This window comes from Candoia aspera, chromosome 3 (genome assembly GCF_035149785.1).
Source record: "Candoia aspera isolate rCanAsp1 chromosome 3, rCanAsp1.hap2, whole genome shotgun sequence".
In the NCBI taxonomy this organism is placed as follows: Eukaryota; Metazoa; Chordata; class Lepidosauria; order Squamata; family Boidae; genus Candoia; species Candoia aspera.
The window spans coordinates 71,038,135-71,063,060 of NC_086155.1; the positions used below are offsets into that span (position 1 = coordinate 71,038,135).

General features: G+C 38.1%; 1 protein-coding gene across 1 annotated transcript in view; it reads left to right on the plus strand.

Moving 5' to 3' along the window:
• Positions 1 to 24,926, plus strand: part of SGIP1 (SH3GL interacting endocytic adaptor 1) — a 113,113-nt gene that overhangs the window by 76,577 nt on the left and 11,610 nt on the right. Inside the window, exon 19 of the mRNA XM_063299857.1 lies at positions 23,998 to 24,109. Coding sequence (XP_063155927.1) covers positions 23,998 to 24,109 — 112 coding nt within the window. The remainder of the gene's footprint in view (positions 1 to 23,997; positions 24,110 to 24,926) is intronic.

Below are 24,926 nucleotides of genomic sequence, written 5' to 3' on the forward strand. Positions count from 1 at the left end.
AAAAATTACAATATCACTGTATTCCTTCTTCTACCTGTGCTCATCAGCTCTTTCTTTCTGGGATCTCCTATTGTATTTTCAAAACAATAACATCACATACACATAGCTTTCAGGGTAAGATTTTCATTTCCTTTATAACTCTTTTCATAGAAGCTGGGCTGAGAATATGTTATTGATGATAACTTAGCTTCCTGAACTGTTGAAATATTTGATAACTTTCCACAAACTTGCTTAATAATTATAAAGTGCTTTAGTGCTACAAATGCAGTAGAATGCAATATAAAATGTACTGTACAGGACAGTGTCCTTGACATCACATCTGAAAATGTGAGGGTTTTTTTAATGGTACTGTTTTTAATTGCCTTGGACATTATGGAAAAGTAAGCAATTTTAAAACCATGCAAAAATTGAGGTGCTTTGCTTGATAGATTATGTGCCATCAAGTTGATGTTGACTTTTTAGTGACTGATAGATTTTCTCCATGACGATCTGTCCCATCAGGTCATCACCACTGTACTACTGTACCACTGTGCATTCATCACACAAGTTGATCCACCTTGGTGCTGATCGTCCTCCTCTCTTTCCTTCCCCCTTTCCCAGCATTAGAGCCTTCTCCAGCAGCTGGGTCTTCACATAATGTGTCCAAAGTAGGATAAGTGAGAACTCTGGGTGGATTTGTTTTATGATCCATTTGTTTGTTAACCTGGTATTCTCAGGAGTCTTCTCCAACACCAAAGTTCAAAAGCATCAATATTCTTTCTATCCGGCTTCTTTAAAGGCCAACTTTTGCTTCCATAAAGTATCAGGGTATACCATTGTCTGCACTATTCTCTGAAGGTATAAACAGATCACAGCAACTGAATATCTTTTCCAAGTCCTTCATGGCCACTCTACCAAGTGCTAATCTGCAATGTATTTCTTGAGCCTTTTTCCTTTATTCTTGATGGTTGATTCTAAAAGACAGAAGCTATCTAGCATTTCAATATCTTCATTGTCAGTTCTAAGGCTGGTTGCTGTACCTGTTGTCATTAGTTTGGTCTTCTTTATGTTTAATTTTAGTCTATTTTTTCACTTTGCTTTTTAACTTTTATTACTAGAACTTACAGATCTTTGCATTTTTGGCTATCACGATAGTGTCATCAGCATGGCGCAGGTTATTGATATTTCTTCCTTCAGTTTTAAAACCATGCTCATCTTCTTCCAATCCAGCTTCCCTTAATATATATTCAGCATATAGGTTGAATAAATAAGGGGAGGGTATACAGCCTTGTCTCTTTTGCTGACCTGGAGCCAGTCTATTTCACCATGTTCTGTCTGTATTGTGACTTCCTGACCACAATACAGTGGTCATAAGTTTCTCATGAGGACAATTAGATGTTCTGGGATTCCCATTTTTCTGAGCACATTGACATGATTGACAGAATTGAAGGCCTTTCTATAATCAATGAAGCACATACTGACTTCTTTTTCATATTCTTTGGCTTTCTCAATTATCCAGCATGCATCAGCAATAAAATCTCATTTTCCTTTTCTAAAATCAGGTTGAACATCTGGCATCTCCTTTTCCATGTATGGCTCTAATGTGAGTTGGATGATCCTAAGCTTTATTTTGCTAGCATGTGAAATTAAGGATATTGTACAGTAGTTTGGACACTCTATTAAAGTCTCCTTTTTTTGGTATTGGAGTGTAGATTGATCAGTTCTAATCTGTTGGCCACTGTGTCATTCTCCAGATTTGCTGCCATAGCTTGGTTAGAAACTTTGCTGATTGTTCTTCGGTTGTTTGCCATTTTCAGTGGGTATTCCATCAGTTCCTGTAGTCTTCTGACTTGATAATGACCAGAGTGGTGATCTACAATAACTTCATCTTTTGGTACTAGAGGTCCTTGTACTGTAAATAGGGAATACCTTCTAAGGTATCTTGGATGTTGACATTTCTACTGTACAGTATTTCAGTATACTCCTTCCATCTTTCTTTGATCTTCTTTGAATCAGTTACTATCTTTTCCATTTGTGTCCTTTAGCATACCAATTCAAGGTTGGAAACTCCTTCTGAGTTCAAATTATGCTTTTGGACATATTTTAAATTAAATATGTACTTAGTATGGACTTGACTTTTACATAAATAAACATATAGATATACAAATGTTTATATAAATAACATTTGATATACCTCTAGGAAGGATTTTTTTAATTGAATACTTTAACACAACATTCTTTTTAAAAATTACATTTTGATTGAGAAATTACAGTACAGATTGGTTTGCTTTAAAATGCAATCCAAAATATATTGAACATTCTTAATCTGGCTTTCTTCAAATGCAGCCATTGTGGTTATGGTGGACTTTACCATACTATATTATGTAGTAGACTTACAGACTGTGGCTTTATGAGACTTTATTATATGTCCCAGGTTTGAATTTGCCAGCCTCTTCATCTCTAACTCTTTACTTGTTCTTCCTATATAGTAATGGAAGACAATTGATAATATCATACAAAAATTATCTTTATGCATACTAATATATGGAAAACTTTAAGACATCATATATATCTATTGTTGGCAGAGTGCTTAGAAGGCCTTTGGCCCAGGAGAGATCAGAGAAGTCACACACCAGGCATTTCTATAAAAATAATTTTATTTACAGAAAACAAACATATTTAAAGGCTGTTTGCTGAAAGGAGAGATTTCTCTCAGCTGCATATTCTCTGCAAGCCTACACAGAAGGGAAACTGAAACTAAAACAAGTTCAGGCAAGTTCTTCTCCCCAGGTGCAAAAATTAACATCCGAAAAGAGGACAATTAAATTCAACCTCTTTACCCGGCCAAAAATGATTAGTTACCATAGTAACCTTAATCTGTAGTAGAAAACATATTAACATCTATTACTCTTTCTTTCTCATGGATTGTATAAATCTTATCAGTAAGTCCTTTAGCAATCTCTTTGGTAATTAATTAACTTTTATATAATATATGATCATGATATGCAGTTATTTTGAAATAGTTCTGCCCAATATTAAGCCAAAAGTACTGATTTTCATGGATAGAACATACTGCAGAACATTATAAATTGAATATTCATTCTTCCCACAACCTGGATAATTTCTGACACCATTATTTCTCTTGGCTCCTACTTCTATAGCATATTTTCACTTTTCCTTGGTTATTGCTGTTTCTTACTATTCTCCAGTGTATCCTGAGAACAATGCCACCACCTAATGTGTAGGAACATATAAATGATCTTGACTTGAGTCCTAGTGGCCACATGGTCACTTTTTTTTTTAAAATTTCCCATCTTGTCTGCAGCCCTGGGATTTCCTGGTAGTGGTTCGTCCAGGCCTGACCAGTCTGATCCTGTTTAGAATTTTTTCAAGATCAGCCAAGGTCAGCTGTATGCTGTCACTTGCTTTGACTTTTAACTGTTCACAAATATTATAAATTATGGCACAGAACTGAACACAAATTCATTTGATATTTAATCTTATAGGTTAAATCTTATAAATACATTAAATGTTTTAAATTATTGTGAATAATTTAAAATAATATTAAATGGAAGTGTAATCTGTAGCCCAGTGTACTGTATGTTGTTGAAATTCAATGCCCATCAGCTTTAGTTGGTATGGCCAGTCAATAAGGATGCTAGGAGGAGGAATTCAATATCTAGAGAGGACCACAGGTACCTATTGCACTGGAGATGATAGACAGAGAGAGAGAGAGAGAGAGAGAGAGGGATAGATATTCTACCTTGGCAGCAAGGAAAGATTTCTGTAGCTATGTTAAGTACCTGCAATTTTTAGGGAAGCCTAGGTTTAAAATTCAGCCAGCTGGCACTACTTAATTTTTTCAAATTAATTTTTTTTTCCAGGTAGGTGAATAAAAAGCTATACATGCTTAAAAGTGGTTGTTTCAGTTCTGTACTGCCTCATCCTTCCCAGGAAAACCATAATGTTAGTCTTGGAGTAATAAAGGCAGGATAAAAATTAAATAAATAAATAGTATGCCTTTCTTCCCCACAGAATTATGCTAAGGTCCGCAAACTTCTCCTAAGGTCCACCTGTCTAAATGAGAGAACTGCTGTGTTGGCAGTCAACAGCAGCATTTCCAAAGGTCCATCCCTGAGCTTAGGAGAGTGAAATTCTTTTTTTTTAGCAAGAGCAGTGGCCAGAGTCTACATAGATATTAAACAACAGGGAGCTGAAATGCATCCCTGTTTCACTCCTCAACAGATTGGGTTGTCTGCAGTAAGATACCCAGCTTTATTGTACCTAATTTTGGTGAGTGTGTTTCATGCAAGCATCCTGATTAGTGACAGTAGCTGTCAGTCAATAGATGTCAGGGTGATCTTCCCCTAGAGTCTGCCTCTTTGGATGGAATCCGAAGGCTGATTTTAGATCTATAAAAGCAATGTATAAAGGGTGTTGCTATCCCTGTGTGTATTTTTCTGTTAAGAATTGTAAGATGGTGCACTGGCCCATTTTAGATCTATCCTCTCTAAATCCTGCCTGCTCATCTGCCAGGAATTTCTCCTATTCCAGCAGCTTGTAGTACGTACAAAAAGTGGGCATATAGCTTTTTGATTACACCTCAGTAGACTGACCAGACAGAAATGTAGGGGATTGGTACTGTTGCCTGCCTTAGGAATAGGAAGAGTTATGGACTGCTTCCATTCACCTGGCATCTGGAATGTGTTGCTGATGTGGGTAAAGAGGAAGGCTAGGTCTGGAGCCCACCTGTCAGCATTTTCTTTCAGCAACTCACGTGGTTTTGGGGGCTGCCAGGGGCTTTCCCACTTTTCAGTTGATTTATTAGTTTCAGAATCTTTGAGTGGGAGACTGGGGGCCATGAAGGGATGTTATGCCTGGTCTTATTTGGAGGCCAGTAGATGTGGAGAGAAGGACTATAAAGTGTACTATAAAACTCTTTTTATAGCTGCCTTCCCTCATTATCTGCTATACTGGTGGACAGATACACAGACAGAATACACCCCTTTTAATTGTCCTAAATAATTTGTAGTCTTTAACACTATGCCCATTGATCATCGTAACATTCTGCACAGCCTAACAGGATTGGGAACCTGAAGTAGCATCTTGTAATTGTCCTAGATGTACCATCAGGAAGGATGAAAAAAGTGTACTGGCAGAATTTGTTTCACTCTTTGAACATTCTTTTGTGTTTTGTTGCAAGTTTTCATTTTCTTCCATTCTATTAACATTTACATTACAACACTGGAAGAATTTTCTATCATTAACAAATAACATTATCTGTTGAACAGAAGTCAAGAGAGAGTGGGAGAATCCACATTTGTGGTTTTAATCTATGTACAAAATGTATTCTCATGAAAGAAAGCACTGTTATATATAGGATGAGATAGATTGTATTTAGTTTAAAGAAAATGTGAGTTGTACTGCTTGCTCTCTGTTTTGAATGCCTACTTTGCTGGTTTTGAAAATCCTGTCTTAAATTATTTTTGGTCTTTTCCTTATGAATCCTTACTATTCCTTACAAGTATTAAATTATAATCCCATTAAATGGAGATTATGCTATTTGTGACTGTATTTTTTATGTAAATAGCACACTAGTACAAAAACACTTTTATATTTTGGCATTTGTATCCATTAGGAGCATGGCTATTCAAATGCTACTACAGTATATATCATCCAAAAGTGTAAGATTTTTTTTCTTCAAATTTTATTCCTCCATTCCAAAAAGTTATGCTTCTGATACCTCTTGTTTTGCTACGATTGTTAATCTCACTAACTGCAGATATTAGACCCCCCCCCATATTACACAAAAAATGTTAATGTAAATGGCAGCTTGCTATATATTATGTGCATTTTATACCACGTAGATACTGATTCATTTATTTAGAAATATTGGTTTTCATTTGCTGTGCATAATTCCATAAACTAGACTCTAGATTCCAATTCCAATATCTTTAGAAATTATAATAACTAGATTTTCCATGTGTCTAGGATGCTTTAGTCAACAATTGGAGCCTTCTTTGGCCTATTATAAGGAAATAGATATGTACAGAAATGGTTTAGGAGCTTCAGAGTAGGAGAAAAGCATCTTCCATTTTTGGATTTGGGGAGATGTAGAAATTAACCAAATTTGATAAGTTTTTCTCCCCTTGTGCATAGCTCAAGTAGTAATGATAAGAAAATGATTTGAGGTTTGAAAGGATTCAAAATTTAGCTTGTGGTATTTTTATAATATATATATTCATTAATTAACTGGGCCACTGGCAATGAAAACATACTAATGTAAAAAAATAAAATTTCAAATTTGTATTATTAGAGAGCAAATGGCCTTAAATGTGGTTTTTCATTTTTCATTAGTTTCATTTTCAGAAGCTGGTATCCTGAATGATTCGAACTGATCATTCATTTAGCTGATTGCTTTTTCATATTTGTTGAAATACTTTCTGTAGAGAGTTTGGGGTTAAGACAGTTGTTAGTGGTTAATGAGCTATTCAGTTCCGCTGTTTCAGTTGTAGCCGGCTACTGGTGCAATACCTTCTGTATTGATAGCACAGGTTTCGAGGAAGACATTTGGACTGCTATAATTAATTAAATTTGTTCACATGTAAAAGATTTAGCATCATCAGAGATGAAATTAATATATTCTGAAAAACAGAATATATAGAAGTAGATTATATTGTGCTGTGCATTAATTGTCTAAAGTCAAAATTATGTATAATGGACACTTCTGTAATTCTTCTCCTTAAATTTCATTTTGTTTTAATCCAAAAGTAACCAATGATAATGAGAACTTGGAGTTGGTAGCAGATAGGCAACATTTAGGTGGGATGTCTTAATTTTTGCATTACAGGTAGAACTCACTTAATGATTGCCCTGTTTAGCAACCATTCAAAGTTACAGCGGTGCTGAAAAAGTAAATTTATGACCAGTCCTCGCATTTATGACCATCACAGCATCCCTGCAGTCACATGATCAACATTTGGGCACTTCATAACCAGCAGGCATTTAGGACCGTCGCAGCATCCCGTGCGCTTCACAGATGGCTTCTGACATGCTGAGTCAATGGAGAAGCTGGCAGTAAAATCGCAAGTTGTGGTCACGTGATGTCTTGCTTAATGACCTGTTGTGACTTGCTTAATGACTGAATGGGAAGTGATGTCAAAAGTCCATCATGATTGTGTGATATTTCACTTAGCAACTGCATCGCTTAGCAATGGAGCTGCCAGTCCCAATTGTGGTTGCTAAGTGAGGACTACCTGTATTTATGTACTCAAATCTGCCCACAGCTGCTTTATGCCTGGGTATGGGGTATGCAGGGACAGGGTCAGGCTGGTCAAGAAAAAACTTCTCCCTTCATATCCAATGTTAGCTTACCAAAGCTACTTTTTATTCAGGAAAAAATATGAGAGGAAGAATAATGGAATTGCTGGTTATGCATAGATTTGTTCCTGCTAAGATTGGGATTTTTTGTATTGTTTCTTTTTATAGCCTTGTGTTTTTTTTATTATTTCTTTCTGCTACTTATTGTAAAGTTATTCTGACATCTTCAGGTTTGGAGGAAGATGTTGACTTACCAAACAGAGCAGGGTTATATTCTGGATCCTTTCTTCCATAAGTCCAGAAGGTCCTCTCTTTAAGGCCATAGTGTCCATAACTATTTAGATCAAATGCTGGATTAAAGACATGATTAAATGATTGGACAGGCTGTTTTCATAACTGGAAACAGATTAATTATTTGGGGACAGTTAGGCTTGAACCTTAGAGAAGAGATGCTCAAGAATGCACTATAGCATGGTGGAATGAATGTATAGTAAAGGTAAAGGTTTCCCTTGACGTAAAGTCCAGTCGAATCCGACTCTAGGGGGCGGTGCTCATCTCCGTTTCTAAGCCTTGGAGCCGGCGTTGTCATAGACACTTCCGGGTCATGTGGCCAGCATGACGACTCGGAACGCCGTTACCTTCCCGCCGAAGCGGTACCTATTGATCTACTCACATTTGCATGTTTTCGAACTGCTAGGTGAGCAGGAGCTGGGATTAACAACGGGAGCTCACCCCGCTGCGCGGTTTCGAACCGCCGACCTTCCGATCGACAGCTCAGCGGTTTAACCCGCAGCGCCACCGCGTCCCTGTCGGAATGAATGTATAACTTGAGCAATAAACAATGACAAGTCATCTCTGGTGGGATGATGAAGATAATTTTGTCTTTGCAATTAATATTGTAGAATAAATGGTTGGGTAATCATCAGTAGTCAAAGAGGGAGAACCAAATAATTTGACAAATGAAGACTCTCTTCATTCCCTTACACCAGTGTTTCAGCTCCCAGAATCCCCCAGCCAGCATGACGTTCACACATCTTCAAGTTGCCAAGGTTGAGAAACACTGCCTTACAGTATTGCAGCCTTCTTTTTTGGACTGGCATTCCTCTCAGGCAGCACAACCACTGGTGGTTTTGTTGAAGGTTATGCTATAGGTTAACAAAACAGCCAGCATCCAGGCAGTCTCTGAGAATCAGACACGACTGAATGGATTTTAAAAAAACCCTTTCTGCAGTACATTGATCCCAAGCTGAAAAAGTATAAAGTTTATTGGCAGCCAGCGCTGCTGTGATCCAAAGCTGTTTGAATGTGCCATCACTTTCCAATGGTCATTAGAAGGGAAGCAGCAGCATATTGAGAAAATCACAGCTTATAAATTACATCCAGTCTTACGTTCAATGCGTTGTGCTAGATCAGAGTGAGCAATATTAGCAAAATGTATAGTATGTAGAGTTGTCCTGCAACTCCCATCATGTCTCATCATAGAATTGATGAGAATCAGACTTCAACATTTGGAGGTTCCCACTCTGCCCATTTCTGATGTAGTTTAAAGGTTGCAGAATAATTTAAGGAAAAGTGGTAGCTTAATGTTTTAGCTCTTATTTCTATTCAGACTACACACATTCTCTGTAGAATCTATACACTGTAGTCAGTACTGTGCTTGATTTAACTAATGGTCTGACTCACCATATATGTTCCTACATTTCTGACAAGATTCCCATTAATTAGAGAGCAGCTGTTAAAAATATATGACTTTTACAAGAGCAAGGAAGCTTTGAGCCACTATTGTGCTCTGAATACATTTATCCACATAAGATAGGATCCACAGATGTTTTAATGAAATAATTAGGTTCTAGCCTGTCTATCTGGAGGCAGCAATATCATATAGATGTTAAATAGAAACCAAGCTCCTTGGATATCTACACATCAGATCCTGTGAAGCTAAGGCGCCACTTCCACTAATGACACTTTGTGGCTTGTCCTCTCTCCAAAACCAGTGAAATTGAAAGGGTTACCCAAACAAACTAAGAGCTTTTAACTAAAAGGCATGCAAATAATATTAGCTTTGAGAGATCCAATAGATAAACAAGAAAACATTTCTCCTGTGGCTCTGAAAATAAAAATTACCTAAGCTATCTCAGTCATGTACAAGACTGTGCCAAGATTGAAAATATTTCTTTTTAACATTGAAAAGCGTAAAAGCTGCTACCTATGTCAAAACTTTGAAAGAATTTTGTTATGGAAATGCAATAGCAGATTCTGGGAAGATTATTTAGATCTCGTGGCTGGGCAATCAGCAACGAAATCCCCTAAAATGAAAAAGATTGGAACTTTAAAGATTACCCAGGGATAATTATTATCTTAATTGTATTCAAACTAGATGCAATGCCTTAAGCAGGGAAAGATCAGGCTTTTACAAGAGATAGATGGAGCCTTCCAACAACCTAAGAGATGGCTTTATACATGGACTTCACCAGATGGACAACACCAAAATCAGATTGACTACATCCTTTGCAGCCAAAGGTGGCGGACATCTATACAGTCGGTAAAAACAAGACCTGGAGCTGACTGTAGTTCCGATCACGAACTTCTTCTTGCACAATTTAGGATCAGACTCAAGAGATTAGGGAAGACCCACAGATCAGCTAGAGATGAGCTCACTAATGTTCCTAAGGAATATGCAATGGAGGTGAAGAATAGATTTAAGGGACTGGACTTAGTAGATAGGGTCCCGGAAGAACTATGGACAGAAGTTCGCAACATTGTTCAGGAGGCGGCAACAAAATACATCCCAAAGAAAGAGAAAACCAAGAAGGCAAAATGGCTGTCTGCTGAGACACTAGAAGTAGCCCAAGAAAGAAGGAAAGCAAAAGGCAACAGTGATAGGGGGAGATATGCCCAATTAAATGCAAAATTCCAGAGGTTAGCCAGAAGAGACGATTTATTTTTAAACAAGCAATGCACAGAAGTGGAAGAAGACAATAGAATAGGAAGGACAAGAGACCTCTTCCAGAAAATTAGAAACATTGGATGTAAATTCCAGGCAAAAATGGGTATGATCAAAAACAAAGATGGCAAGGACCTAACAGAAGAAGAAGAGATCAAGAAAAGGTGGCAAGAATATATAGAAGATAACAAGAATATAGGAAGGATAACAATATCGGGGATAGCTTTGACGGTGTGGTCAGTGAGCTAGAGCCAGACATCCTGAAGAGTGAGGTTGGATGGGCCTTAAGAAGCATTGCTAATAACAAGGCAGCAGGAGACGACAGCATCCCAGCTGAACTGTTCAAAATCTTGCAAGATGATGCTGTCAAGGTAATGCATGCTATATGCCAGCAAATTTGGAAAACACAAGAATGGCCATCCGATTGGAAAAAATCAACTTATATCCCCATACCAAAAAAGGGAAACACTAAAGAATGTTCAAACTATCGAACAGTGGCACTCATTTCACATGCCAGTAAGGCAATGCTCAAGATCCTGCAAGGTAGACTTCAGCAATTCATGGAGTGAGAATTGCCAGATGTACAAGCTGGGTTTAGAAAACGCAGAGGAACTAGGGATCAAATTACCAATATCCGATGGATAATGGAAAAAGCCAGGGAGTTTCAGAAAAACATCTATTTCTGTTTTATTGACTATTCTAAAGCCTTTGACTGTGTGGACCATAACAAATTGTGGCAAGTTCTTAGTGGTATGGGGATATCAAGTCATCTTGTATGCCTCCTGAAGAATCTGTATAATGACCAAGTAGCAACAGTAAGGACAGACCACAGAACAACAGACTGGTTTAAGATTGGGAAAGGAGTATGGCAGGGCTGTATACTCTCACCCTACCTATTCAACTTGTATGCAGAACACATCCTGCGACAAGCTGGGCTTGAGGAATCCAAGGCTGGAGTTAAAATTGCTGGAAGAAACATTAACAATCTCAGATATGCAGATGATACCACTTTGATGGCTGAAAGTGAAGAGGAACTGAGGAGCCTTATGATGAAGGTGAAAGAAGAAAGTGCAAAAGCTGGCTTGCAGCTAAACCTCAAAAAAACCAAGATTATGGCAACCAGCTTGATTGATAATTGGCAAATAGAGGGAGAAAATGTAGAAGCAGTGAAAGACTTTGTATTTCCAGGTGTGAAGATTACTGCAGATGCTGACTGCAGCCAGGAAATCAGAAGACACTTAATCCTTGGGAGAAGAGCAATGACAAATCTCGATAAAATAGTTAAGAGCAGAGACATCACACTGACAACAAAGGTCCGCATAGTTAAAGCAATGGTCTTCCCCATAGTAACATATGGCTGCGAGAACTGGACCATAAGGAAGGCTGAGCGAAGGAAGATCGATGCTTTTGAACTGTGGTGTTGGAGGAAAATTCTGAGAGTGCCTTGGACTGCAGGAAGATCAAACCAGTCCATCCTCCAGGAAATAAAGCCAGACTGCTCATTTGAGGGAATGATATTCAAGGCAAAACTGAAATACGTTGGCCACATAATGAGAAGACAGGACACCCTGGAGAAGATGCTGATGCTGGGGAGAGTGGAAGGCAAAAGGAAGAGGGGCCGACCAAGGGCAAGATGGATAGATGATATTCTAGAGGTGATGGATTCGTCCCTGGGGGAGCTGGGGGTGTTGACAACCGACAGGAAGCTCTGGCATGGGCTGGCCCATGAAGTCATGAAGAGTCGGAAGCGACTAAATGAATAAACAACAACAAGATGGAGCCTGTCGAGATTGCTTCTCCTTGAAAACTGCTTTAATGAAAGAGAGAGGAATGACCATTTCATAGTTATACCTTCCAGATGAGTTGGAATCCATCATCATGTTTGTTGGCCACTCTAACAGGAATTATGAAAGTTAGGTACCTGGTGTACCTACTTAAGAAATGGCACACCTATGCTATCCCACAACTTCCTCTCTTAGCAATTAGCCTATGAGGGTTTCTTCCATCTAACCTGCTAGAAAAATCCCTTATTAGCTTTTTCTCTCCCCAACTTTCTTCCTGTGCTGATGATTCCACATTGCCATTATGTAACAGTATAAAATAGTAAATGAATTATTTTTATTTGTCCCTTTTTCATTCTCATTCTTTTGTATCATCACTGTTATATCATAAACTTTTATTATTCACTGTAAATCACTTTGAATGTTTTAATAGAAAGGCAGGTATAAATGTATTGACTGCCACCTTCTTATCTGAAATACATAACTTACATGAATGGATTTTAAGTAGATGTCCATTAAGTGAAAATGTCTTTCAGATGCTGTGCTATTGATCACAGGTAAATCTGTCTCCCACCAGAACCAGAACCAGATACATATACAGACATACTTCTTACCTAACAGTGACATACAATCACATTCTAAGTGCCTCTGCATAGCACTTTTACCCAAAGCAGCTGTTGAGTTGGAATCAGGAACACATACACACACAGGAGAAGAATTTTGGAGAATGGAACTACAAGTCCCATGCAAAAGCAGCATTAAAGACTTGAGAATATTGTACATTATCTGTATGTTGCATGTGTAAATGGTGCTATTTTCATTGAGCCAAGAGCTGTGTGTGTAGCTAATGACCCATGAATTATTCAAAGTACTTTTTTATGACTTGGACTCAGAATAGGCTAGATAATAATTAACAAATTGAAATTTAATCAATACAAGATAGAAGTACTCCTGGTCAGGTAGACTCTGAAATTTAACTCCAGTTTCTTTGGGATAGATAGTACTCCCCCAAAAATCAGATTTCCAATCTGGAAGTATTGTACTTCCAGATTCAGCTTTGTACTCAGATGTTATACAAATAAATGTTTTTATTCAACTTAAGCTTGTATTTCAATTCTATCTGTTCTTGAAAAAATCAGACCTGGCCATAATATATCTTATTATATTATTATTATATTTTAAAGCATCTGCAGTGGTGTATTGATTTTGAATAGTTTTTGAATTTATTATTTTAAAAAATAGAAATTAATTTTTAAGACACCTGAATAATCAAATATTCTTTTGCTGTTAAATAAATTACATAAGTTATATTTATAGTATGAGTCTCTGAGTAGAGAATAGAAGCATGTAAATTCAGAATTTATTTCATATGAGAAGTGAATAACATTTGATATACAAAACTCTTTTCTGTTCAATTAATTTTGAAACAAGGCTATGAGCCATTTGTTCAACTGATTTGGGGCTATTTACCACTGCACTGAAGTCCTTTATACCAGCTATTTGTAAGTAAATTTGCAATAGAAAAGTTTAAGAAAGTCAATCATGCTATAACAATAGGTTTAACGGTGTATCAGGAGAAGCACCAAATAATCTTAAATCTTTCATTTTGGGGGGTGACACTTAAAATTCTCAACTTATCTGCACATATATACAGTAGCTGCACTTCTAATAGAACAGAATCTGAGAGAGAGAGAGAGAAATAAAACTGAAATCTGGATCTAGAATAATAATAAGTGATCAAGAATCTCAAGGTTTCTAACATACAGTATTTCTATATTCCAACCTAAATAATTACATTGTGCATGTTTTGGAAAGTTATCTGAAAGGAAAAAGATGAAAAAGATACTTTCTACTCTTTCCTTAGATGTGGGAGGATTTGTTCAGGTTGCATTATATTCCATAATCATCAAAGGACAAGAGGATTTCCAGAAAAGAGAAGTAAAAAAAAAATCATCAGAATTATTACTCTCAAAATTCTTTTATATAGGATGAATTGAAAAATAATTGCAAATATTGGTTTTGGATGCAGGAAAAATAGAAATCTCCTCTTTTGCATTACCCTTCTGGACACTGATCCATTATTAATCTTGACTCTGTTGTCTCAAATAAGTAGGTATAACACCTATAGAATAAAAATCAGCATAAAATGTTTTGGTCTTCTCTTGAACTCGGTACAATACGGACCCACTTTGATATCTAGCAAAATAAGTGTTCTACACTCTGCTGGAACAAAACTTGGAACTATCTGAATATTCCAACCACTGGAACCAATAGATTCTCAAAACAAGGAATTGTCTACCTTGTTTTTCACCTCAGTACTGCAGGAATAGATAAGGAACAGTTCATGATGACTAGTTCCCAATGCCCAAATTGCAAAATAATAATAATGTCAATTAGTTTATTTTTAAAAATTGTTTCAAAACACTAAAAAAATCCATTGAGGAATAGAATTGATTGAATCAGTAATCAGGAAAGCCCCCTCCCTTCTCAACAGAGAGAGTGTTTCAGTTTGTTAAATTAATCCCCATGGCACTTAGCCCACACAGCGTATAGGCACATAAACAAAGAAAACTAATCTATCTAACAAACATTTTTTCAATTACAATTTACTTAGCAGCTTTAATGACTTAGCAGGAGCAGGCAATCCACATCTCTCCCAGAAAAGAATACGCAGAAATAGCCAAGTCAGCTAAATTACACTCTGTGCTATGGATTTTTTTTCCTGTTTTCAAAGAATTACTAAAAGTAATTTTGCACCTGGGCATATTTAATAAATAGTAACAGTTGTATTAATAAATAAAAATTACGGATATAGCCAAATAGTGATCAAGAAAAGAAGCAAACCCACTAACTCAGAGGTGAGTCAGCAAAAGTTAAAAAACAGACGTTGAGCACAGTACAGGAAAAAAAAAGCAGAATTATTCACCAACAACACCAAAGTAGCATAGAATGAATATGCTGAGTTGGAATCAGGAACACATACACAACAAGAGAAGAGTTTTGGAGAACAGAACTATAAGCCCTATGCAAGAGCAGCATTAAAGACTTAAAGAATAGGATGAAACTTGGCCAGCCTCAAAAACCTGCACACAGTGCATAAACACATCCCAAATCACATCGAATCAGCACAAACCGAGACAGAAACTCTGCAGCTTTAAATGTGCTCTGAAACAGAACATCAAGATCAAAGAGCACTCGCAGGATGCACCCACACATACCAAAACTCAAACAGATCAACCAACAGTAGATGTTACTTCAACAGCATTAACCACACTTGTTTATTAAGCTTATTAGTGCAAGCCTGTGCACATATACCTTTGCATTACCTGTCTGCAAAATTAAATATAGCACATGCATTGTTTTCTCCGAACCAGATCAATTCTAACTTCAACCTGCCCTGACCCACAGGAAACTCAGATTAAAATCCACCCTCAGCCATGGAAGCTTCCTGGATACTTTGGGCCTTTCACTGGCTCTTACCTCTTCTACTTCACTGGGTTCTTATTGTATAGAAAAACTGCCTTGAGTTCCTGAAGGAAAAACAGGATATCTATCTGACAAATAAATTAAAACTGTCCCCAAATCCATGATTTCTGAAGAACAGCTGTAACTTTCCAGATAACTGCAAACAATGATTTCTTCTGTGTCTGCACTTAACTGCTGCCTTCCTCTCAACACACTAATCCGTGTTTCTCAGCCTCAGCAACATTAAGATGTGTTTCCTGGGAGCTGAAGACCATACATCTTAAAGTTGCTGAGTTGAGAAATACTGCTCGAATCCCACAGTGTCCCATTCCTCCTAGGCCAATAGTAGAAGTGGCATAACCAGCCCCTGCTAATAGACTAACTAGGCTGGAAAGAGGTTGGAAAAATAGAAACCTATCACAAGCCACAAGACAACAATAACACATCAGAACATTTGAAATGACACCCACAAAATAACCAAGCTTTTGTTCCAAAGTCATGCTTTATTTCAAGCTCAGAATATTAAAAGGTCAAGGGCATTTCAAAGTTGAAATGTCATGTACAACCCAGTGTACATCTCCCTAACGAATGAAAACTAAACATGAGCATTGCCACTAAATTGTGCGTCAATGCTTAATTTAGAATTTGCAGGATGGATACAAAGAACAAGGACACCAAGGGAGATGCCAGAATGGCAACAAACTTTGAAGAAAGTTTATTAATAAATTATCCCCAAATATACTTACAGTGCCAGGGGTCCTTTGTTGATCTTCCACGGTGGGTCTGAGTGGCAAGGATGGTCTCTGGAATTCAACTCATGAGGAAATTGGTTTTGCGGGGCAAATCTTACAGCCCTTTCCCCCATTCCCCTGTCTTTTGGAATGCTCACCCTGACACTGGGGTGATTAACAAGAAGGAAATTAATGTTTGTATTTACATTCATTGAAGAGGAAGGGATTACACATGAGTAAATAGGCACACAATACAGGTTTCTCATTGAAAGGAATGTTTGACTAGCATGGTTGCGGCTATGAGCCCAGAGCCAGTCGGGAAGCCAAAAATGTCAACTAGTAACTTACTACAGTCTTGTCACTTTCAGGTTGCAGCCAGCTGCACCAGAGGTACTAATTAATTAACTAAGGTCACAGAGCAGAGCTTGTTAATTTGTGGTTAGCACTTATTAGGAAGCGCTGTGCCACAGAGAAAAGCCACTCAGGAAGAGACAGCTTGTTTAAGCAATCTCTCCACTTTGCGAGGGGGGAAAGGAAAAAAAAAATGGGTCAGGCACAGGACAATGAGAAATAGGAAAAGGAAATGTATGGTTCAATCAGGAATGAGCTCAGGGAGCTAAGAATGTGTTTCCTGCCTTAGGAAGGCTTCCATCATACATTTGGAGATGATTATCTTGATTAATATCAGAAAATTTGTAGTTCTTTCAAATACAGCCACCTCTGCAGACATGTGCATCTAAAGATGGATTTTTTTCCCAAGACTGTTAGAACTAAAATGAATGATTCACTTGGCCATTTTATGTTATTTTTCAATCAAGCAGGCTCACTTCTGATTAAAATGCAAGAGTGATCATGACACATTGTGAATTGCTGAGAAAAAAGCTGCTCTCTGCAGCATTGGAATTATTATTTATATCACTAGCTTCTTGCATATTCAATAAATAACCCACAGCCAACTGCCTATTAAATTATGTCAACACCAAAGTTTCATAGCCATTTGGGAGAAGCAGGACTAAATCTCTTTTTTGCGTGCCTTCAAGTCAGTCTTCGTTCCGTGAAACTTCCTGGACAAGCCCCTGCAGTTTTTTCGGAAACGTTTTCAGAAGTGGTTTGCCATTGCTTCCTTCCTAGGGCCAAAGAGAGAGAGTGACTGGCTTCATAACCAAGGCAGGACTAGAAGTCACAGTCTCCTGGTTTCTATGGTGCCTTAACCACTATGCCAAACTGGCTCTCAAGAAATCTCTGCAGTATGACATATAATAAAATATTTTGTGTACTAATGCTAATTGAGTAGACAGTAATATTTATCCTGAAACATAAATGCACTGGATTAAATGGCAGTTCTGCATGCATTTATTCTGGAAAATGAAGCTTTCCACTTTTGAGACACATCTGTGCATCTGGGTGAGAAGAGTGACACAGACTAGAAACTGATTTACATAATAGATGTATCCATATGCTGTTACTCATGATTTCTACACAGAAATATATTCAGAACATTTTTAATCTTTTGAAAAAAAGTCCTGATTCTATTTGCAAGTAGCATATTCAACAAGGTATTCAGATCCAAATGTTGACAAATTGGCAGAATGCTGGTTTTTAGACGAGCATTGCACTGAATACATTTTTTAAAAAAAATGTTTGTCTGCATGTGTACCAAGAAAAATATTAAAACAGACCTGAGTCATTTCAGATGTATTGCCGTGTTTTGACAATATGTTCAAGTCAGTACAAAGTCAACACAATTCAGTGCATTCCAAAAATTCATTTCTATTTTCTCCTTAAGATAAATATATTCTATTTCCTGCACTATATGCCATTAGGTACCTGAAGAGGTTTTTTTTTCCAAGTTAGTATTTACTTCTGGCAACTGCCTGGACCAGTCCTTGCAGTTTTTTTGACAAAATTTTCGGAAGTGGTTTGTCATTGTCTTCTTCCTAGGGCTGAGAGAAAATGACTGTCCCAGGGTCACCCAGATGGTTTCAGGACTCAGGGTCTCACATTTTCTAGCCTAGTGCCTTAACCACTACACTGAGAGGGACAGACAGACAGAAAGCTGAATTGAACTTGTGATATTGTATTTATTAGCTATTGTAACCTTTTTATGAACGATGAGTTGTTATAATTTAAGCCCTCAATATTTGTTATTTTTCCTCTTACTTAAAAATTGTTCCCCTGTTTATTTAGACCTGCTTATTTCAGTCTCATAATCTGACATTCATCTGTCCCCTATAAACATGCTGAATAAATATTTCCTCCCCTTTTTACATGTAATTAAAAATACAGGCAATAAATAGGAATACATTTAATAATACAAAAAGGGTGCTAAACTAATAAAAGCGTGTTACAATTCTTAATGTTTGTTGTTATTAAGGTCAAATATAGAAGGCTATATATATGTAAACTGGAGTTGATTCAAAAAGATAAAAGACTATCCATAGGAAATTAAATGAAAAGGTTTAATTCCTTGCTTGCTGCATGTGTTAAGTGTTTATAAATTTATAATATAGCAACTTCTATCTGCTTACTATAGTTCCTAATGAACTAGACAAAATTCCACATTGCAGTCTGAGCCGCCTGTCTCCTGCGCTGCTCCTGGCCATTCCTGAAGCCAGCTTGACAAATTCCACTCTGTATTGCAGTGGTTTGGCAGTGGGATCAGGCTGGTGCTTCGACCAGTCTAGGGGTACCACAGAACCTGATTGTTCCCCTCCTTCTTGCCCTCTTCATTTGTGCACATAAGGCCTCATTGTCTGGCCTTTGTGGGAAGGACCCTTTTCCTTTGTTTCCTCCTTACTGCTCCCTGTTCTATTCCTGTGCTTTTCCCAGATGTTTGCACACACACAGATGTTTTCAAAACCCTTCCCGTGTTCTCTTAGTTGACATGAACACAAACCTATTCTCTCCTCCCCCTGCCCTTATTGTACCATTGTTGCTCTGATGCTACAGTAATAAGCAATGGGAACAAGTGTCAGCCTTTCGGGGTAGATCAGACCAGAAAATCAACCCTGCAAGACTAGAACTGCACTTGATTCATTGATTGATTGATTATGTCCATCAAGTCGTTTTTCAACTCCTAGCAATCAGACAGATTTTCTCCATGAATACTTCATTGAGATAGGCTCTAATAACAGAATCATGCAAGCCTGGTTGTGCTTTTCCTCCCCATCCTGTTATATCCCAATGAATCAAGGAGAAGCCTGCCTGAGTCTTTTCCAAATATTACTTTGTTTCCCAGGACTTAAGGAATGTTTCAGCCCTCTTTGCTTATATAACAGTTCCTGCCTATTTCCCTCAAAGTCAGCTCCCTGATCTCTATACCAGGTGATTCCTTTGTTTATTCCATATAGGGCCATATAAACTTCGTGGCATTGAAAAACTGATGATTCAGATTCATGGAAGCAAAGAAATATCATTCACTGAAACTTTGTAGTTTTATTCCAGATGCCCACACTTCAGCTTAAAGACTTTAAAAAAGATGGGAGGAGGGAGCCATTGCAATACAGTGGACACAGGGTGGGAAAGAAATACGGGTATGATTCAACCAGCCCAGGCAAAAACCAAATTATGGTCACTTGGAAATGTAAAGATGGAACAAAGGTATCTTGCAAAGATAGGGAAAACATGGTGGCCAGAAGACTTTACTGGACTTCATCCCCTTTATGGGCCATCATTGAATCAACTGGAAGAACAGGAAGAAAGCTGAAGGATGAAATGGCCACAGAGAGCAGAGACTAGGTCTTGGGGGGGTGGGGAGCATGCAAGGTGCTGTAGCCAAGTGGTGCTGGGGATATGTTAGATTGGAATGAAGTGTGATAGACCAACCACTTGGAAGACCTTAAGATTGCTCAGGATAGAAATAATAGCTTTGAAGGAGAGCTTCAAAACATGAGCAGGGCATGTATTTGTGATGTGACATCAGCAGGGCATGTATCTGTGCTGAGAGTTGGTGAAAGATGGTATCTATTCCTGCATTCAAGAAGTGGTGGGTGGTCCATAGTTGTGGTGGGACAAGGATCTGGCCAAATTTTTTTACTTTTTACTTTAGTCTTAATGCCTGTTGAGGTCCAGTTGTTCCATTCCCTTGCATGACAAAAATACAAATCAGTTCAGTACATTATTATCTATCTGTCCAACAAAGAAAGTCTTTGGACTGGGTCTTTTCTGATGATTTGGGCTCTAACTAAGAGCTTGGGAAGAAGGATTATTATTAAAAAGGAACAAATAAGTTATTTTAAATTATCTTTTAATTTGTGTATAATAATGTACGTAGAAAAGTAAATAGATGGGTTTTTGCTGAAAAGAACAATATTTACAGTATGTAAATATTTTGATTTGAGGACAATTCCTTTAAAACATAAACCAGCTGATCTTCACTAATGGCAAATTATTCTGGTTTACAGATATCTCCAATGGCTTCCTTTGGCCATTCAGAATGAGCAAATACATTACAATGAGCACTCAATCTATTTTTTATTAGTATGTCCTGTTTGTTTAAGGCAAATCCTTTTCCAAAGCATGGCCCTGGAATATTCCTGCAGACTATAAGGTGCATGCAGGTAGTCCTTGCTTAACTACCATTCATTCAGCGACCATTCAAAGTTATGACAGCACTGAATAAATGGTCATTAAGGCCAGTCCTCAAAGTTATGGCTGTTGCAGTGCCTCCGTAGTCATGTGATCAAAATTCAGGTGCTTGGCAGCCCACCCACATTTATGACCACAGCATGCGCTTCAACTCCCCCTACCTGACTATCTCCCCCCATCTCTGCCTTTTTGCCTGCCCTGCACTCCACCATCACCACCTACTCCTGCGGCCCCCTGCCAGCCCCTGCTCACCTTTGCCATCTTCTTCCTCCTGCTGCTGACAAGGCTTGCCTGGGCAAGGCAGCTGCTGGCCCTTCATGAAGCCTCACAAGGCCTCCCCAAGGCCTCATAGGACAGCATGGAGGCCTTGAAAGGCCTCGGAGAGACCTGGGGAGGCCTCGCATAGCCTTGCAAAAGCCTCATAAAGGGCCAGCAGCTGCCTTGGCTGGGCACGCCTCATCAGCAGTGGGAGGAAGAAGACAGTGAAGGTCAGAGGGGGCTGGCAGGGGGCGGCAGGGGCAGGTGATGATGGTAGAGTGCAGGGCAGCCAAAAGGGCAGAAATGGGCAGAAAGGCAGGTGGGGGGAATTGAAGTGGAAGTGAGCATGGCAGGGGCAGGAGAAGCGTGACATCCTCATCTAATGGAGCAGTTCTAACCTAACAGTCACGACTGAGATTACCAGAACTGCCATCAGTAAGTGGTGCAGTCACATGATGTTTCACCTAATGATCACTTTGCTTAGCCACAGAAATTCCAGTCCCAATTAGGGTCTTTAAGTGAGGACTACCTGTAGATCTGAAAATAGTAAAGACAAATAAGTATTCTGAATTCATTTAAACTGTATTCTAAAGGCTTGTAAAACAGATGGTGATCTAGAAAGCTTTCAGTTACTACCTTTCTGCATCACTGTGTAAAGCTGAAGGATTCATAGTTCCCAGGTTTTGGAGGGTTGCTTTGCAGAGATAGCTGTGACATGTTCACACAGCCACAGATTTAATCTGGGCATCCCATTTGTGCTTAGTACTTCTCAGCAACATCTGCTGCTCAACTCTAATAGGTAGCTAGCATGAAGCATTTCCAACTTGTAGAGAAGAGTTACATTCCTATGAAAAATGAGCAATCATGCTTTATTCTTTATTCTTACAGGCACTCACACAGATCTTTCCTTTTTTCTGTGCAACCTAGGCTTGCTGAAAATTTCTTGAGCAATTAAATATTGGGTTGAATCTCGAAGCTCTCTGACTACTAAACGTGGTCACTTCCTCCACACAAAACACCTGCTCACAACTGGATAATATATTCAGGTCTATTTCACTGCCATGTCAGTTTACTTGAACCCAACCTAGATAAAGTATCACATCATCATCCTCTAGCTTTAGTTTACATCATAGTATAGCTTTTTCCTGATCATTAGCAAGGATTCAAAATCCATAATGGGTTCTGAATAAACCTATACGTTTTCTTCCTGAATAGGTTTCTGCTTCTGCTTATCCCAGTGTATTCTTTGAAAGTTAAAATGTGTGCAGGCTGCCAGAAGGAGCACGTTCTTGCTTATGTGGTTTGTAGAAGACTATCAATTAATAGCATTCTCATCTTTTGCCATTTTCATTGAGCAATATCTTAGACAAAAATTAATGGGGGCACAAAATCCCTGCTGCTCTTTTGTGTGGAAGATCGAATACACAAAAATTCCACTTTTTTTTTTCTTGCAATCATTGGTACCCCAGGGAGGGGAGGGGAGGGGAACATGTGACCTTCAGTTTCTCACTGTTCTAGTAACAAATCAAACATAATAGGAAAATAATATGGACTTCATCTGCAAACTGTATCTGTATCTAGTGCTTTTCATTTATTTCATCTAAGACTTTAGCTGCCAACAATTGCTTATAGCTTAGACACTATTACTAAAAAGTTCCAATTATGTATAATGCATCTGATACATGTCCTTTTAGTATAATACATATGAGTAATTATTTAATCAGCCTTTCTCAAACTGGAAACCCTCCAGATATGCTAGGACTTCAATTTCTAGATTTCTAGCCATAAACTAAATGACACCAGATTGATGAAGGCAGCTCTCAGTTCTTTATGTCTCCCAAGCTTATTTCAGAGGTTCACAAAACAAAAACTAACCATAGCAAACACCAGCACAATTGCTGGTCTCAAATAATTTCCCCTGGAATATACAGTATTTTTCCTTTTTTAAGAATCATATACTAAACTCAGCCAATTTGGTTGTAATGGTATGTGGGAAAGACCTTGGGAAATGCTGCCTAGGGAATGGTCAGATAAGAGAGGGCATAGCCAGCAGTTGGATAGTGGGCTGGACAAGAGGCTCAGAAGAGACCCTCCCTAATTTCTCAGTGTGTAAAGGAGACAGGGAGAATTGTACTTTCAGACTTGCAAGATTGATGTCAGCCTTCCCATGTAGACCAGACAGGAAAACAACCAGATACACTAATTCTACTTTATTGCAAAGCTACATTAACAGAATCTCTTCACCCCATCTCCCAAGGTCTTTCCCACATACCATTACCTTGGTGCTGCACTTGTTTTAAATTGGGGGAAGGGGAAGGAGTGGCAATACAGGCTACCTTTCTTAGTGTGGTTATTCCTCCTTCCAGCCAAGGTTCCCTCCTGTCATTCTCCTGTCGTTCTCCCATGTTTAGGGACATTATAATCAGATCAATTAAACATCCAGTCTTCTTTGGCTAATCACATTGAGCCACCAGCACACATTTGTCCCTAAAGTTTTCTCTTGTTGACTCCCCCTTTTTTCCTTCGCATACATTGTCGTTTAAGCAACATTTCTTTGACTATTCTGCTGTCCATTATAAGTAGATCATTATGATCTTAAATTAAACTACCACTAGACTGCCATTACGTGGATCCTCAAATGAATGGCCCAAATGGTCATGTCATACTGTACAACCACACAAAAGACTATTTTATTTAAAATGTTTCAATCAGTCAAATATTCCTCTTGTTTTGGTTTTGTTTAAATCACATTGGCTTTTGCTGTTTAAAGAAATGTGTAAATATTGTATATATCCGTAGACTGACATTTTGATAGAACAACTAGTTTGCTTTTACCTTTCAACTCCACCTCTTATCTTTTTTTAATGTTGATTTGAAAAAAGTAAAAAAGGTTTCAGTGAGAGAAAGACTGTCTGGGTTTCATTGGTTGCAGGCTCTTCTCGAGGACCCAGTCCCTTAACAATGGGTGCACAAGACACTCTCCCTGTAGCTGCAGCTTTCACTGAAACTGTTAATGCGTACTTCAAAGGAGCTGATCCTAACAAGTAAGTGTTGTACCATTTGTTCCCCTCCTTTTCCCATTTAGTTGGCAATTCAGGATTGGTCTTATACTATCCACTTCCTCTGGAATAGTTATGTTGAAAATACAGCAACAAATCTAGAGAAAATATTTACTCTCAGCTGACACGTACGTTAGTGAATAAATGTGGAATGATAATGGGACATTGGCGTTTTTCAGAAAGAGAGAGCCCTTTAAATTATAGTTTCAGCTTCCAAGATTAAATTATATTCTTCCTAATGCTATCCATGTTGTCAGAATTACTGTATATATACAATAACAATGTCCAGAGCTGACAGATTAGGATCTAATATACAGTACTTTATGAAGTTCCCCATGAGTGGAAGGAGAGAACGAATAGTTCTAGAGATTTTCTCCTACCCCCCAATGCTATCAGAGACTCCAGGAAATCTTCCAGAGTAAATGTTCAATGCATAGGAGCTGCAAGTGGAAGGAGGCAGTAAGTAACATATTTCTTCTTCGGTCTTCTGCCCCCAGAAGTACATTTAGTGAAATTCTACTCTATGCAACTCTAGATTCAACCCAGAGATAGTTTCCTTAATTTCGTACCACATTTTCAGAATCACCAAAATCAGCATAAATATATTATAGGGCTACTTCAGTCCATATGTTATAACCTTAAGTGTATATTTTCATCTTTATAGCATATATAAGTCCTATTCATGCTAAGGTAATTCATGTAATTCAGAGGAACATAATAAATCAAAGAATATAGCCTCATACATTTTTCCTACCCATTGATCTTGCTTTCTTAAAATTTTCTAAAGCACTCTGTAGTACAG